General features: G+C 44.7%; 1 protein-coding gene across 1 annotated transcript in view; it reads right to left on the reverse strand.

Annotated features, from left to right (window-relative positions):
• Positions 1-16,767, reverse strand: part of LOC110505829 (tau-tubulin kinase 2) — a 30,380-nt gene extending 13,613 nt beyond the window's left edge. The window contains exons 1-7 of the mRNA XM_036962731.1: positions 16,443-16,767; positions 8,679-8,858; positions 5,557-5,704; positions 3,694-3,767; positions 3,418-3,558; positions 2,841-2,945; positions 2,440-2,598 (exon numbers count right to left, since the gene is read on the reverse strand). Coding sequence (XP_036818626.1) covers positions 2,440-2,598; positions 2,841-2,945; positions 3,418-3,558; positions 3,694-3,767; positions 5,557-5,704; positions 8,679-8,750 — 699 coding nt within the window. The 5' untranslated portion in view covers positions 8,751-8,858; positions 16,443-16,767. The remainder of the gene's footprint in view (positions 1-2,439; positions 2,599-2,840; positions 2,946-3,417; positions 3,559-3,693; positions 3,768-5,556; positions 5,705-8,678; positions 8,859-16,442) is intronic.

A 16,767-nucleotide genomic window follows, 5' to 3' on the forward strand; every position in this document is an offset into this window, starting at 1 on the left:
GGAGGGAGGGAGAGATGGAGAGAGAGGTGTTTCAGCATGAGCCTGTGGTTATAGGTGTCCTCCAGCTTCCCTACATGGTCCTGGGGAGGGAGGGAGAGATGGAGAGAGAGGTGTTTCAGCATGAGCCTGTGGTCATAGGTGTCCTCCAGCTTCACTACATGGTCCTGGGGAGGGTTCACACATGTTATGGAAGTATGGCTCAGTTGGTAGAGCATGGCGCTTGTAACGGCAGGATTGTGTGTTGATTCCCGTGGCCTCCTTTACATTAAATGTATGCACGCGCTACAGTCGTAAGTCACTTTGGATATAAACATCTGCTAAAAGGCATATCCACTGAGTGTGCAAAACAGTATGAAGTTTACTTGCTCTTTCCATGACATAGACTGACCAGGTGAAATCTATGATCCCTTATTAATGTCACTTATTAAATTCACTTCAATCAGTGTAGATGAAGGGGTGGAGACAGGATAAAGAATGATTTTTAAGCCTTGAGACAATTGAGATTTAAGTAACAAAAGATTGAAGTACCTTTGAACAGGGTATGGTAGTAGGTGCCAGGCGCACCGGTTTGCGTGAAGAACTGCAACGTGGCTGGGTTTTTCCATGTGTGTATCAAGAATGGTCCAGCACCCAAAAGACATCCAGCCAATTTGACACAACTGTGGAAGGCATTGTAATCTACAAGGGCCAGCATCCTTGTGGAATGCTTTCAACACATTGTAGAGTCCATGTCCAGACAAATTGAGGCTGTTCTGAGGGCATCTCAATATTAGGAAGGCGTTCCTAATGTCTGGTATACTCTGTGTATATTATAACTATTTTGTTATGTACTCTCGTGCATGAGTACATTCATATGCAGCGACGTCAGAGCTGTGACATGTTATTGAGTTAGTCTGTCAGTCTCAAGTCAAGTCAAGTTAGCCAAAGATAATGTTACCATTACGAGTCATGTACCTAGCTGACGTTACCATTACGAGTCATGTACCTAGCTAACGTTATCATTACGAGTCATGTACCTAACACTGCACCCATGTACCTAACTAACGTTACTAACTAACGTTACCTTTACGAGTCATGTATCTAGCTAACGTTACCATTACGAGTCATGTACCTAGCTAACGTTACCATTACGAGTCATGTACCTAGCTAACGTTACCATTACGAGTCATGTACCTAGCTAACGTTACCATTACAAGTCATGTACCTAGCTAACATTACCATTACGAGTCATGCACCTAGCTAACGTTACCATTACGAGTCACGTACCTAGCTAACATTACCATTACGAGTCATGTACCTAGCTAACGTTACCATTACGAGTCATGCACCTAACTAACGTTACCATTACGAGTCATGTACCTAACTAACGTCACCATTACGAGTCATGACCTAGCTAACGTTACCATTACGACTCATGTATCTAGCTAACTTTACCATTACGAGTCATGTACCTAGCTAACGTTACCATTACGAGTCATGTACCTAACTAACGTCACCATTATGAGTCATGTACCTAGCTAACGTTACCATTACGATTCATGTACCTAACTAACGTTACCATTACAAGTCATGTACCTAGCTAACGTTACCATTACGAGTCATGTATCTAGCTAACGTTACCATTACGAGTCATGTACCTAGCTAACGTTACCATTACGAGTCATGTACCTAGCTAACGTTACCATTACGAGTCATGTACCTAGCTAACGTTACCATTACGAGTCATGTACCTAGCTAACGTTACCATTACGAGTCATGTACCTAACACTGCACCCATGTACCTAACTAACGTTACCTTTACGAGTCATGTATCTAGCTAACGTTACCATTACGAGTCATGTATCTAGCTAACGTTACCATTACGAGTCATGTACCTAGCTAACGTTACCATTACGAGTCATGCACCTAGCGAACGTTACCATTACGAGTCATGTACCTAGCTAACATTACCATTACAAGTCATGTACCTAGCTAACGTTACCATTACGAGTCATGTATCTAGCTAACGTTACCATTACGAGTCATGTTACCTAACTAACGTTACCATTATGAGTCATGTACCTAGCTAATGTTACCATTACGAGTCATGTACCTAGCTAACGTTACCATTACGAGTCATGTATCTAGCTAACGTTACCATTACGAGTCATGTTACCTAACTAACGTTACCATTACGAGTCATGTACCTAGCTAATGTTACCATTACGAGTCATGTACCTAACTAAGGTTACCATTACGAGTCATGTACCTAGCTAACGTTACCATTACGAGTCATGTACCTAGCTAACGTTACCAATACGAGTCATGTACCTAGCTAACGTTACCATTACGAGTCATGTACCTAGCTAACGCTACCATTACGAGTCATGTCCTGACTAGTTTGGCTGAGTCTGGTGATTGGTTGGTGTACAGGAAGGAAAATTCAGATAAGATTCTTACCTTGTCTTTGATCTTTCTCCATGGCAACTGTCCAACCATGAACTCCACCAGCATGTAGAAGAGGGACCACAGGTCGTCATGCCGACCCATCTCCTTGTTCTTGTGTGCGTTGACGGAAGCATAGCGGACTGTGCCTCTGAACCCTGCTACTGGCCGAGGCTGGGGGAGAGAGAGAGACTGCACATCATGCTGTTGTACGACTAACAAGGTAAAACATTACACGACAATAGCACACAAACAGACATGACCAGTTTCCAGGACAGAGATCGAAGCCTATTCCCAGACTAAAAAAGCTATTTCAATTTAGATTCACCATTAAGCAAGCTTTTTAGTCTAGGACTAAGCTTAATACCGGGAAACCGGAACACAGTGTCTAACCACACATGTGGACAGACACTTACCGGTCGGACCTCTTGGCAGGAGTTAGTGAACTGGCGTGCCAGGCCAAAGTCCAGCATGTAGCAGGTCCTACAGGTACTGGGGAACCGGCCCATGGCAAAGTTGGACTAGGAGAGAGAGAAGGTGAAGAAGAAGACGAAGAGAGATAGAGATAAAGAAAAAGAGAGGAATGATTTTAATAGCAACTATCATAGTCTGATTCTTGTCACCTTCACAGAAAGAAAATGTCAAATTACTGATGATGATGATCTCTTCATTCCAAAAATATATAGTCCCTAAGCACATACACACTCCACCCTCACACACACACACACACACACACTACACCCTCACACACACACTCCACCCTCACACACACACACACACTCCACCCTCACACACTCCACACACACTCCACCCTCACACACTCCACACACACTCCACCCTCACACACACACACTCCACCCTCACACACACACACTACACCCTCACACACACACACTCCACCCTCACACACACACACTCCACCCTCACACACACACACTCCACCCTCACACACACACACTACACCCTCACAAACACACTCCCTGCCTGTCTCACTGGTTTGATGTCTCTGTGCAGGAAGCCAACAGAGTGGATGCTCTCTATAGCTTCTAGTGTCTGTCGTCCCAGTCTCAGGGTGGTGCTGACTGTAAACGTGCCCCGCGTCATACTCCGCCTCAGCTCTGCCAGGTTACGCCCCTGAAAAACACACCACCCACGTAGCCTACAGAATCACTCCAAACACTTCACACTTAGTCACATCATCTCACTGACATCGCTATAGAGAATTAGAGACGTTTAAACACACAAGGTGATGAAGAGGCTCATCCTTACCTGAAGCTCCATCACCACATAGTTGAAACGGTCATTGCGGCCGCATCCAACAAAGCGACACACGTGTTCTTTACCTGGACGATACAATAGAACATAGCATCCTTTATGACATAGTATAATCACGGGGTACCTATCTTAAAGGTCCAATGCAGCCGTTTTTATCTCAAAATCAAATCATTTCTGGGTAACAATTAATTACTTTACTGTGAATGTTTTCATTTAAAATGGCCAAAAATAAACAAAAATAGCTTCTTAGCAAAGAGAAATTTCTCAAGCAAGAATTTTGCAAGGACTGTTTAGAAGTGGTCTCAGTGGAAGGGAAAAACTGAAAACGATCTGTTATTGTCAGAGGAACTCTCTTGGAACTCTTTCATATTGGTCTATTAATTAACAGAGGGCACAAGTCATTCCAAAAACTCCATCCCACCAAAAAAGGCTGAAATTACAGGCAGTCTTTTCAAACAGCGCTTATACCAAAAGAGCATTATCATCATTTACAAAATATCACGGTGTTATTCCAACCTCATCGTGTGGAAATATATGTTGCTTGAGAAATGTCTCTTTGCTAAGAAGCTATTTTTGTTTCTTTTTGGCCATTTTAAATGTTGAGACATGTTGGGGGACGGGAGGAGACATGTTGGGGGATGGGAGGAGACATGTTGGGGGACGGGAGGAGACATGCTGGGGGATGGGAGGAGACATGTTGGGGGACGGGAGGAGACATGTTGGGGGACGGGAGGAGACATGCTGGGGGATGGGAGGAGACATGCTGGGGGATGGGAGGAGACATGTTGGGGGACGGGAGGAGACATGCTGGGGGATGGGAGGAGACCTGTTGGGGGACGGGAGGAGACATGTTGGGGGACGGGAGGAGACATGTTGGGGGACGAGAGGAGACATGTTGGGGGACGGGAGGAGACATGTTGGGGGATGGGAGGAGACATGTTGGGGGACGGGAGGAGACATGTTGGAGGACGGGAGGAGACATGTTGGGGGATGGGAGGAGACATGTTGGGGGACGGGAGGAGACATGTTGGGGGATGGGAGGAGACATGTTGGGGGATGGGAGGAGACATGTTGGGGGACGGGAGGAGACATGTTGGGGGATGGGAGGAGACATGTTGGGGGATGGGAGGAGACATGTTGGGGAATGGGAGGAGACATATTGGGGGATGGAGGAGACATGTTGGGGGTATTGCAGGTATCAAAGTCAAAACTTTTATTTCCGCCTAACAAACTAGAGGCCTCTGCCCTCTACCCCGACATAGCCCCACTCTGCCCTCTACCCCGACATAGTCCCACTCTGCCCTCTACCCCGACATAGTCCCACTCTGCCCTCTACCCCGACATAGCCCCACTCTGCCCTCTACCCCGACATAGCCCCACTCTGCCCTCTACCCCGACATAGCCCCACTATGCCCTCTACCCCGACATAGCCCCACTCTGCCCTCTACCCCGACATAGTCCCACTCTGCCCTCTACCCCGACATAGTCCCACTCTGCCCTCTACCCCTTACATTTAGTTTAGGGTAGGAGGGTTGTGGTTTAGTTTAGGGTAGGGTAGGACGGTTGTGGTTGAGTTTAGGGTAGATGGGTTGTGGTTGAGTTTAGAGGAGGCTTGGGGTTGAGTTTAGGGTAGGAGGCTTGTGGTTTAGTTTCGGGTAGGAGGGTTGTGGTTTAGTTTCGGGTAGGAGGGTTGTGGTTGAGTTTAGGGTAGATGGGTTGTGGTTGAGTTTAGGGCAGGTGGTTGATGGTTGAGTTTAGGGCAGGTGGTTGATGGTTGAATTTAGGGCAGGTGGTTGATGGTTGAGTTTAGGGGGCTGAAGTCAGAGGGAAGGTTAAGTACATGTAATTGGGGTTTACCCTGGAGTTTCTTGAGGACAGCCACCTCCATCTTGAGGACCTGTTTAGGCTGCTGTGCCGACTCCACCTTCAGAGCAACACTGACCCTGGTCAGCAGGTCCAACGCCTCGTAGATCTCCCCAAAGCCACCGCCGCCGATCTTCTTTGTCTATACAAAGATTGGGGCGGCAGGGTAGCCTAGTGGTTAGAGTGTTGGGCTAGTAACCGAAAGGTTGCAAGTTCAAACCCCCGAGCTGACAAGGTACAAATCTGTCGTTCTGCCCCTGAACAGGCAGTTAACCCACTGTTCCTAGGCCGCCATTGAAAATAAGAATTTGTTCTTAACTGACTTTCCTAGTTAAATAAAGGTAAAAAAAAATAATAATAAATACACACATCCCAAGGCAAAGTGGAATGTGAAAAACATAGGTTAGTAGATTCTTTTCTTTTTCAATCTTCCCACCATCCAACCTTCCTCCCCCATTCCTATTTACGTTTCTTCATCTCTAATCAGTATCCACACACGAACACGAACAACACACACACACACACACACGTGTGACACAAGCAGCTCAACTCAAAGGGATTAGCAGTGGCAGATGTACATAACATCAGCTCCTCTGTCAGTGCTAGGGTTGAATCATTTCCTGGTATCACTTTTCACCTGGGTAACCCAGTATTTCCCGCCAAAACTGGAAGTGTCATTCAGAAGCATTATAAAGCATATACATGTGCCTGGATTTGATTGGAGCTTTGACCAGCATGACAATTCAAACATGATGCTACCTGAGCCTGATGAGACATACAGTGGGGCAAAAAAGTATTTAGTCAGCCACCAATTGTGCAAGTTCTCCCACTTAAAAAGATGAGAGAGGCCTGTAATTTTTATCATAGGTACACTTCAACTATGACAGACAAAATGAGAAAAAAAATCCAGAAAATCACATTGTAGAATTTTTTATGAATTTAAAAATGAATTTCACTGGTCATCCATCCCCAAAGCCAATGCCTACTTTGGCCGCCTTTCCTTCCAGTTCTCTGCTGCCAATGACTGGAACGAATTGCAAGGTGTCTTATTTGTGATAAAGATGTAAGCATGGGGTCAGCAACGGCTAAATCAAAAAATACCACCAACCTGTGAAATCACCTTAAGACCCATCCAAAAGCCCATAATATGTATTATATTAAGTTAAAATAAAAGTGTTCATTGTTCATTCATATATATATATATACACACACACACACACACATTTACTATATTTACTATATACTATATACACAGGAAGTGTAGACATGGTGCTGTCCTACTCCTGCCTACTCCTCCCAGTCCCAGTCGAAGTCTCAGTCCCAGTAGAGGTCCCATTCCAAGTCCCAGTCCCAGTAGAGGTCACAGTCCCAGCCCAGTAGGTCCCAGTCCAAGTAGATGTTCCTGTCCCAGTGGCGGTCACAGTCCCAGTCCCAGTAGAGGTCCCAGTCACAGTCGAGGTCCCAGTCACAGTCGAGGTCACAGTCCCAGTAGAGGTCACAGTCCCAGTAGGTTTCAGTCCCAGTCCCAGTAGGTTTCAGTCCCAGTCCCAGTAGAGGTCACAGTCCCAGGAGAGGTCCCAGTCCCAGGAGAGGTCCCAGTCCCAGGAGAGGTCCTAGTCCCAGCTACACTAACCTCACATGGCACCCTGTCCCTGGTAGCTCTGGCCGGGGGACACGGGCACACACACACACCACAGCATGGTAGAGAGGAGCAGCCAGGGGGATAGCGCTGGGAATAGCACACTGAGTGGCTACAAATAGCTTCTCTCGCTTTATTAAGTTCTAGTCCACTTGGTGGCAAGGAGCTGCATGTGCACTGCACACGTGGAGCTGACCCCAACCTGTCCAGGTCAGCAGGTGAGATGGACAAGACAAAGACATGAGCCAATTCATTGAGAACAAATACAGCTTTGTTGTGATGAATTGGTGGTTGCTGAGGGGGTACAAACATGGCATAACAGAATGGTCACTCACTCACTCACACAGTGGTGTAAAGTACTTAAGTAAAAATACTTTAAAGTACTACTTAAGTACTTTTTTTGCAGTTTCTGTACTTTACTTTACTATTTATATTTTTGACAACTTTTACTTCACTACATTCCTCAATAAAATAATGTACATTTTTTTTTTTTTTTTTTTTGAATTTTACTCCCTTTTTCTCCCCAATTTCGTAGTATCCAATTGTGTAGTAGCTACTATCTTGTCTCATCGCTACAACTCCCGTACGGGCTCGGGAGAGACGAAGGTTGAAGGTCATGCGTCCTCCGATACACAACCAACCAAGCCGCTGCTTCTTTAACACAGCGCACATCCAACCCGGAAGCCAGCCGCACCAATGCGCCGGAGGAAACACTGTGCACCTGGCCACCTTGGCTAGCGTACACTGCGCCCAGCCCGCCACAGGAGTCGCTGGTGCGCGATGAGACAAGGACACCCCTACCGACCAAGCCCTCCCTAACCCGGGCGACGCAAGGCCAATTGTGCGTCGCCCCACGGACCTCCCGGTCGCGGCCGGTTACGACAGAGAATAATGTACTTTTTACTCCATACATTTACCTTGACACCCAAAAGTACTCTTTACATTTTGAATGCTCAGCAGGACAGGATGATGGTCCAATTCACACACGTATCAAGAGAACACCCCATGTCATCTACGGCCTCTGATCTGGAGGACTCACTAAACACAAATCTTTAGTTTGTAAATTATGTCTGAGTGTTGGAGTGTGCCCCTGGCTATCCGTAAATAAATAACAATAAGAACATTGTGCCTGCTGGTTGGCTTAATATAAGGAATTTGAAATAATTCATACTTTTACTTTTGATACATACGTATATTTTAGCAGTTACATTTACTTTCGATACTTAAGTATATTTAAAACCAAATACTTTTAGAGTTTTACTCAACTAGTATTTTACTGGGTGACTTTCACTTTTACTTGAGTCCATTTCTATTAAGGTCTCTTTACTTTTACTCAAGTTTGACAATTGGTTACTTTTTCCACACACTAACACACACGCGCGCGCGCACACACACACACGTGCGCACACACGTGCGCACACACGTGCGCACACACACACACACACACACACACACACACACACACACACACACGTACCACTTTCCATCGTTCCTTGACCAGGACAAGCACAGTGAGGATGTCAGCTTGGTCCATCGCTGCAGCACTCATCCCGCCTGCGGTGGACTGCTGCTCACTGTGGGTCTTCCTTTGCTACCACTCCTGCTAACTACCACCAGCCGTATTAGATTGGGTCGGGCATCAGGTTCCCGTAGAGACCTAAACAACAGGCCCGGGAGAGAGGCAGAACACACATAAGACCACCACCGCCAACACAATACACTGTGGTCTGTTGAATATAATAATGAATATAATGAACTCTAGTTAATGAAGTATCTGTAAGTATCTCTGGATAAGAGTGTCAGCTAAATTATTCAAATGTAAATGTAAACTGTATGGAAAGTTCCAAACCTTTAGACATAGCTTTGACTTAGGCTCCCTCAACACAGAACTAACATCAAATCAAATGTATTTGTCACATGGGCCGAATACAACAGGTGTACGTACATCTGTTGTTGACGTAAAGTACTATATACACAGGGTTAAAGCTAAAATAATCCCATGACTGAAACTTAAGTCGATCTGATTGATTGTCTGGGGCCAAGTTAACCTCCTCTTTCATGTCAGAAAGTCCTGACCATCATGCTTTTAGGGAAATAGGATTATATTGTACATGTATTAAACTGCGAGTTTGATCAATTCCAGTCTCCTTGCTTAGAGGGTACGGTGTCCTCCCCAGGGTAATTTTTATGTAGAAAAACTGAAATGCTCAATTTAACCTCTTAAATGTAAAGTCCCCATATTTGGGGATCCTATTAGATTGTTTTATTCAATTCAGTCTGGTATGAGAACGGTAGCCCCTATCTGCAAAAGCAGGGTATCTGCGGAAAGCTGAGTATCTTGGCTATTGGTCTGTGTCTGTGACATCATGGGAAAATCAAAAGAAATTAGCCAAGACCTCAGAATCCAAAAATATAGACTTCCACAAGTCTGGTTCATCCTTGGGAGCAATTTCCATTTTTTAAAATTTATTTTACCTTTATTTAACTAGGCATGTCAGTTAAGAACATATTCTTATTTTCAATGACGGCCTAGTGGGTTAACTGCCTGTTCAGGGGCAGAACGACAGACTTGCCAGCTCGGGAGTTTTGAACTTGCAACCTTCCGGTTGCTAGTCCAACACTCTAACCACTAGCCCGAAGGCCCCAAATGCCCGAAGGTACCACGTTCATCTGTACAAACAATAGTACGCAAGTATAAACACCATGGGACCACACAGCTGTCATACCGCTCAGAAATGGAGACACGTTCTGTCTCCTAGAGATGAACGTGCTTTGGTGCGAAAAATACAAATCAATCCCAGAACAGCAAAGGACCTTGTGAAGATGCTGGAGGAAACAAGTACAAAAGTACTTGTGATGAAAGAAGTAAAGGCTGAAATAAATAATTCTCTCTACTATTATTCTGACATTTGACATTTTTTAAATAAAGTGGTGATCCTAACTGACCTAAGACAGGGAATTTTTACTCTGATTAAATGTCAGGAATTGTGTAAAACTGAGTTTAAATGTATTTGGCTAAGGTGTATGTAAACTTCCGACTTCAACTGTAGCTCCAGGGGGGGGTATCAAATGAATCCTTAGGTTGGTAGGAACAAATCTAGCCTATTGCCATGTTATCTAATGATGTATGACTTAATGGCAACATTGAATGTCCACGGAGTGACTATATCTTTGCGCATCACAAATATGACGTTGCCAGCTTGCGCGCTGTAGGCATCCATTACACAGGGGATTGGTTACTATGGCACCTTGACAGTACTGTAGCCAATGAGATAAGCTTTCCAGGGATATGCACTTGACCCGGGTGGGACAAAGCAAGGCCTAGAACCTTTTATGTGTAATGTGAACTACTACTACCTGGCTCAGAGACGGAACGCACCGAGCACGCTACATTACATTGTAAACACATTTAATTGCTTTAATTTCATCGCTTTAGCATAAAAGACGGCTTCTCAAGGGGGGGAGGTGAAAACGAAGAATATCGAACAGGAAGCTAAAAAAAAGGCAGCTATGAATAGAAGCTTTGAACAAAATACTGGTCCAAATCGCTCGGCCAACAAAGATTGCTTTCTAGAAGGATTGGATCCACTTTATTTTCATGACTTTATATAGCTAATTTACTATATGTATTTCCTTGTCTGTTTTTTGTGCTTTGGATTTAGTGTACGTAGGCCTATAACAAGTAATTTCAATGTTATAGAATTACAAAGTAGTTATTGTCTGTTTCATATTAGTTCTAAGTTTCATACTTGTAACTTTAGAAAGGCCACTAAACTCTCATGGTCATTGGAGAGGCCACTAAACTCTCATGGTCATTGGAGAGGCCACTAAACTCATGGTCATTGGAGAGGCCACTAAACTCTCATGGTCATTGGAGAGGCCACTAAACTCTCATGGTCATTGGAGAGGCCACTAAACTCTCATGGTCATTGGAGAGGCCACTAAACTCTCATGGTCATTGGAGAGGCCACTAAACTCTCATGGTTTTTGGAGAGGCCACTAAACTCTCATGGTCATTGGAGAGGCCACTAAACTCTCATGGTTTTTGGAGAGGCCACTAAATTCTCATGGCCATTGGAGAGGCCACTAAACTCTCATGGTCATTGGACAGGCCACTAAACTCTCATGGTCATTGTTTATTTGTGGTCTTCAACTCTGCCTTTGTCTCCAAAGTGTTACTGTTTGCATTGTGTGTGTATTTCACACCTTCTATGTTCACTGTGCAGATAAAGTTGAAGCTTGGTGTTTTTACTATACAGTAATGTCATTCTGTAAATGTAGTCAACTGTAATTCTGTGTGTCTTTATAACAATGTATCCCTTTATTTTATTCACAGAGTCGAGGATGCAGAGGATTTGGATGATGTTTGGGAGCCACCCCTCCCCAGCAAGCGCCCTCGAACGGCCAAGGTCTTCACCCCCCACTGCTATGTCAATCACCCGTCTGATGGTTCTACATCCACTTTTCATTGGAAATGAATGTACTTCTTGTGTACCAAAACGCGATAAGGCTGTCGGTCTGATAGAGGCGTAAAACCATGCTTGAAACTCCTGTTGTAAAACTGCATTTGTAAATGGATGCCACACGCGCATTTGAAGGATCAGAGAAATAAACATGGTAGCAATGGAACACTTGGATTCAAAGGCCAAAACTGCTTTCTAAATTGTTTTCCAGCAATTGTATGAAGAATTGTTGTGCTTGTCAAAATACGTGTTTCCCTGGCCTCCCGGGTGGCGCAGTGGTTAAGGGCGGGCGCCAGCGGGCGCCAGCTGTGCCATCAGAGTCCCTGGGTTCGTGCCCAGGCTCTGTCGTAACCAGCTGCGACCGGAGGTCCGTGGGGCGACGCACAATTGGCCTAGCGTCGCCCGGGTTAGGGAGGGCTTAGTCGGTAGGGGTGTCCTTGTCTTATCGCGCACCAGCGACTCCTGTGGCGGGCTGGGCGCAGTGTACGCTAACCAAGGTGGCCAGGTGCACGGTGTTTCCTCCCACACATTGGTGCGGCTGGCTGGTTGGATGTGCGCTGTGTTAAGAAGCAGTGCGGCTTGGTTGGGTTGTGTATCGGAGGACACATGACTTTCAACCTTCGTCTCTCCCGAGCCCGTACGGGAGTTGTAGCGATGAGACAAGATAGTAGCTACTATAACAATTGGATACCACGAAATTGGGGAGAAAAAGGGGTAAAAAATTAATTAATTAAAAAATTTAATTAAAAAATTTAAAAAATACGCGTTTCCCTCCTATGGTTCTCGCAACTTGAATGCGCCTCGAGAGGAACATTCATCTTGCACAGGACACACAACAACAAGCCGACTAGGTAAATAGGTCAACTATTCTACTATAGTTTTAATAACAATATTACATGGCATAAATAGTACCACTGGACAGTTCTATCCTGAGTGATAAATCACAGCCTTTGAATGACTTTGCCAGCGGCAAAAATAAGCTCCTCACCGCTGTCTGAGTTGAGCGCTGCTGTGGTACGCATTATAGACTATTTAATTCCCTTCATCTGAACATCGGAGTGTCATCAACAATCATGCATGTCAGTTCAGTGCCCACATCGTAACAGAGAAAATAAAATATTTGGGAATATATTTTGTAGAACAGACATGCTTCTGTCTAGATTAGCCTATGTCATATCCAAACCCGTGTTGCGGATCGACACTGATCTCAAAAAAGACCTCTTCAGAATCCATTTAACGGAAATCCTTCGCAGTGACGGAGAACATTAACCACTGGGTGTGCAGAAGGAATGTCAAGTAGCCTGTGGAGATGATAGCTAATGACAGTTGAGGCCTAGGCCTGTGGATATGATAGCTAATGACAGTTGAGGCCTAGGCCTGTGGAGATGACAGCTAATGACAGTTGAGGCCTAGGCCTGTGGAGATGATAGCTAATGACAGTTGAGGCCTAGGCCTGTGGAGATGACAGCTAATGACAGCTGAGGCCTAGGCCTGTGGAGATGATAGCAAATGACAGTTGAGGCCTAGGCCTGTGGAGATGACAGCTAATGACAGTTGAGGCCTAGGCCTGTGGAGATGATAGCTAATGACAGTTGAGGCCTAGGCCTGTGGAGATGATAGCTAATGACAGCTGAGGCCTAGGCCTGTGGAGATGATAGCAAATGACAGCTGAGGCCTAGGCCTGTGGAGATGACAGCTAATGACAGCTGAGGCCTAGGCCTGTGGAGATGATAGCTAATGACAGCTGAGGCCTAGGCCTGTGGAGATGATAGCAAATGACAGCTGAGGCCTAGGCTTGTGGAGATGATAACTAATGACAGCTGAGGCCTAGGCCTGTGGAGATGATAGCTAAAGACAGCTGAGGCGTAGGCCTATGTGAGCCCTATGTGCCCCAGTTAAAAGTAGTGCACTATAAAGGGAATATTTAAATGTGCTGGAAGACTAGGCTGCATGTCACAGTAATAAAGCAGTCATGATGAGATGATAGGCCTACTTCCATTCCTATTAGTCTGAGCAGTCACACATCCACACACACACACACACACACAAACATGTGTCAAGTCAACACGGTAAATAGGAGTCATTAAACTAGGGGAAACACCTCCAATGTTTGCTAATCTAATTCATTAGTGGGTTAGAGCAGCCTCAGCCTGGTCTATTGGAGCAGAGACGTCCTCCTCTATGGGTGACTCAAATGGTGCCCTATTCCCTATGAGCCCTGGACAAAAATTGTGCACTATGTAGTAGAGGTCGATCGATTAATCGGCATGGATGATTCAAGTTTGTATAACAATCGATTACATTGCAATCCACGAGGAGACTGTGTGGCAGGCTGACCACCTGTTACGCGAGTGCAGCAAGGAGCCAAGGTAAGTTGCCAGCTAACATTAAACTTACCTTGTAAAAAACAATCAATCTTAACATAATCACTAGTTAACTACACATGGTTGATGATATTACTAGTTTAACTAGCTTGTCCTGCGTTGCATATAATCAATGTGGTGCCTGTTAATTTATCATCGAATCACAGCCAACTTCGCCAAACGAGTGATGATTTAACAAAAGCGTATTCGCATCAGGGTATATGCAGCAGTTTGGGCCGCCTGGCTCGAAGCAAACTGTGTGAAGACCATTCCTTCCTAAATAAGACCGTAATGAATTTGCCAGAATTGTACAGAATTATGACAGAACATTGAAGATTAGCCTGGCAATACTATAGTGCCTATAAGAACATCCAATAGTCAAACGTATATGAAATACAAATCGCATAGAGAGAAATAGCCCTATAAATACGACATTAACTACAACCTAAAACTTCTTACCTGGGAATATTGAAGACTCATGTTAAAAGGAGCCACCAGCTTTCATATGTTCTCATGTTCTGAGCAAGAAACTTAAACAATATATTTTTTACATGGCACATATTGCACTTTTACTTTCTTCTCCAACACTGTGTTTTTGCATTATTTAAACCAAATTGAACATGTTTCATTATTTATTTGAGACTAAATAGATTTTATTTATGTATTATATTAAGTTAAAATTAAGTGTTCATTCAGTATTGTTGTATTTGCCATTATTACAAAAACATACGTAAAAAATAATATACAAAAATGCCAGATTAATCGCTATCTGCTTTTTTTGGTCTTCCCAATAATCGGTATCGGTATTTGCGTTGACAAATCATAAATCGGTCAACCTCTACTATGTAGGGAATAGGGTGCCATTTGGGATGCTGACCTCTGGAGATTAAAGGAGTGTCTGATTCCCTAACTGCTGCTGCCTGAGCCTGGCTGTTCAGTCATCTCTCTGTTTAAAGCCCTAGAGCCTAGCCATGAAGCCTAGCCATGGAGCCTAGCCCTGGAGCCTAGCCCTGGAGCCTAGCACTGGAGCCTAGCCATGGAGCCTAGCCCTGGAGCCTAGCCCTGGAGCCTAGCACTGGAGCCTAGCCATGGAGCCTAGCCCTGGAGCCTAGCCCTGGAGCCTAGCACTGGAGCCTAGCCATGGAGCCTAGCTCTGGAGCCTAGCCACGAAGCCTATTTTATTTATTTTTTATTTCACCTTTATTTAACCAGGTAGGCTAGTTGAGAACAAGTTCTCATTTACAACTGCGACCTGTCCAAGATAAAGCAAAGCAGTTTGACACATACAACAACACAGAGTTACACATGGAATAAAACAAACATAGAGTCAATAATACAGTAGAAAAATACTATATACAGTGTGTGCATATGATGTAAGAAAAGGGAGGTAACGCAACAAATAGGCCATGGTGGCGAAGTAATTACAATATAGCAATTAAACACTGGAATGGTAGATGTGCAGCCTAGCCCTGGAGCCTCCCGTGAGAGCATGGTGATACAGTCAGAAGTGAGTAGGCATGATAGTAGTGAATGACGTTGGGGTTGTCTCTCAATATCTGAACCTCACTAAAGTACTTGCAGACTACTGTATTGCTCAATTGCTGTATAAAGAATGTATTGATTGTATGTGAGATTCTGTACTGTAAAATGTGCCTGTTGATAAGCTATTCTTCTCAACTAATGAGTTGCCCTGGATCTTGAATCACAAGCTATGAATTAAGTATTGTCTGTCCCACACATGACTATGCAGCTACAGTACTCCCTCTCTCTCACACACACACACGCGCGTCAGTTTAACATAACCATAATATGACGTGAGTGATTGGAAACAAAGCTATGGAGTTACTGTCAAAAATAATGTCTGTTGACAGAAATGGCTGGCTGTCATACTGGGGCTGCTATACCGCAAACGAACAAGCTCGAGACAAATATATCCACTAGCATTACCAGAATAAAAATGTTATGACGACAATGCACGATATAAATTCGCTCTAGTAACAGTCAGCTGTTACAAAGTAATAACCACATAAGTAAGTAATTGGTGTGTTACAATGTGTAACCACCGCGCCTGTGTTGCTTGACGAAGCTGCGTAGCTAGCCTAGCGTTGCTACAGCAGATTTACGATTGCGCGTACACGCACATTGATTGCACACACGGGCTACACTAGAGTGCCTCTTTGCATTTAGCTATTGGTTAGCATAAAGATAATCAACCTACTAAGGCTATGGGGACTCTGCGTTCTAAAATATCATCTCGATGCATCTAGTTATGGGACGACCTTGGCAGCGATGATTCATTGCGTCAGTCCTTTTCAAATGTAGCTAATGTGGCCTACTGCATTCGTGCATGTTGACGTCAGCCAATGTTAACTAGCTAGCTATCAGTATCCGTTTCCATAGCTGCGGTGTTCATACCTTGACCGCTCCGATCCTTGATCCGAAAGGAGCCGGGCGTGGTTACAAATAATCCTCTATGTTTGTCTTGACGGAATGTTGAGACATTGAGTGGAATTCCGCAGAGCGGCGCGTTATGCATGCAACGTTGATTCTGCAGCTGAGGTTTACATACAGACATGTGAATTCAGCAGTGACATAATGAGTTTGATTTAATCGTCCCTTTTCTACTTCTCTCTCCCTGTCACCTCAGCATCTCTCTCTCTCTATCGCTGCAGATCCCAGACGTGACTAACGGTATCAGCCAGCCTGACTGCGCGCTCGTTCACGATCGTATCCCCCTCGC

This window comes from Oncorhynchus mykiss, chromosome 25 (genome assembly GCF_013265735.2).
Source record: "Oncorhynchus mykiss isolate Arlee chromosome 25, USDA_OmykA_1.1, whole genome shotgun sequence".
Classification (NCBI taxonomy): domain Eukaryota; kingdom Metazoa; phylum Chordata; class Actinopteri; order Salmoniformes; family Salmonidae; genus Oncorhynchus; species Oncorhynchus mykiss.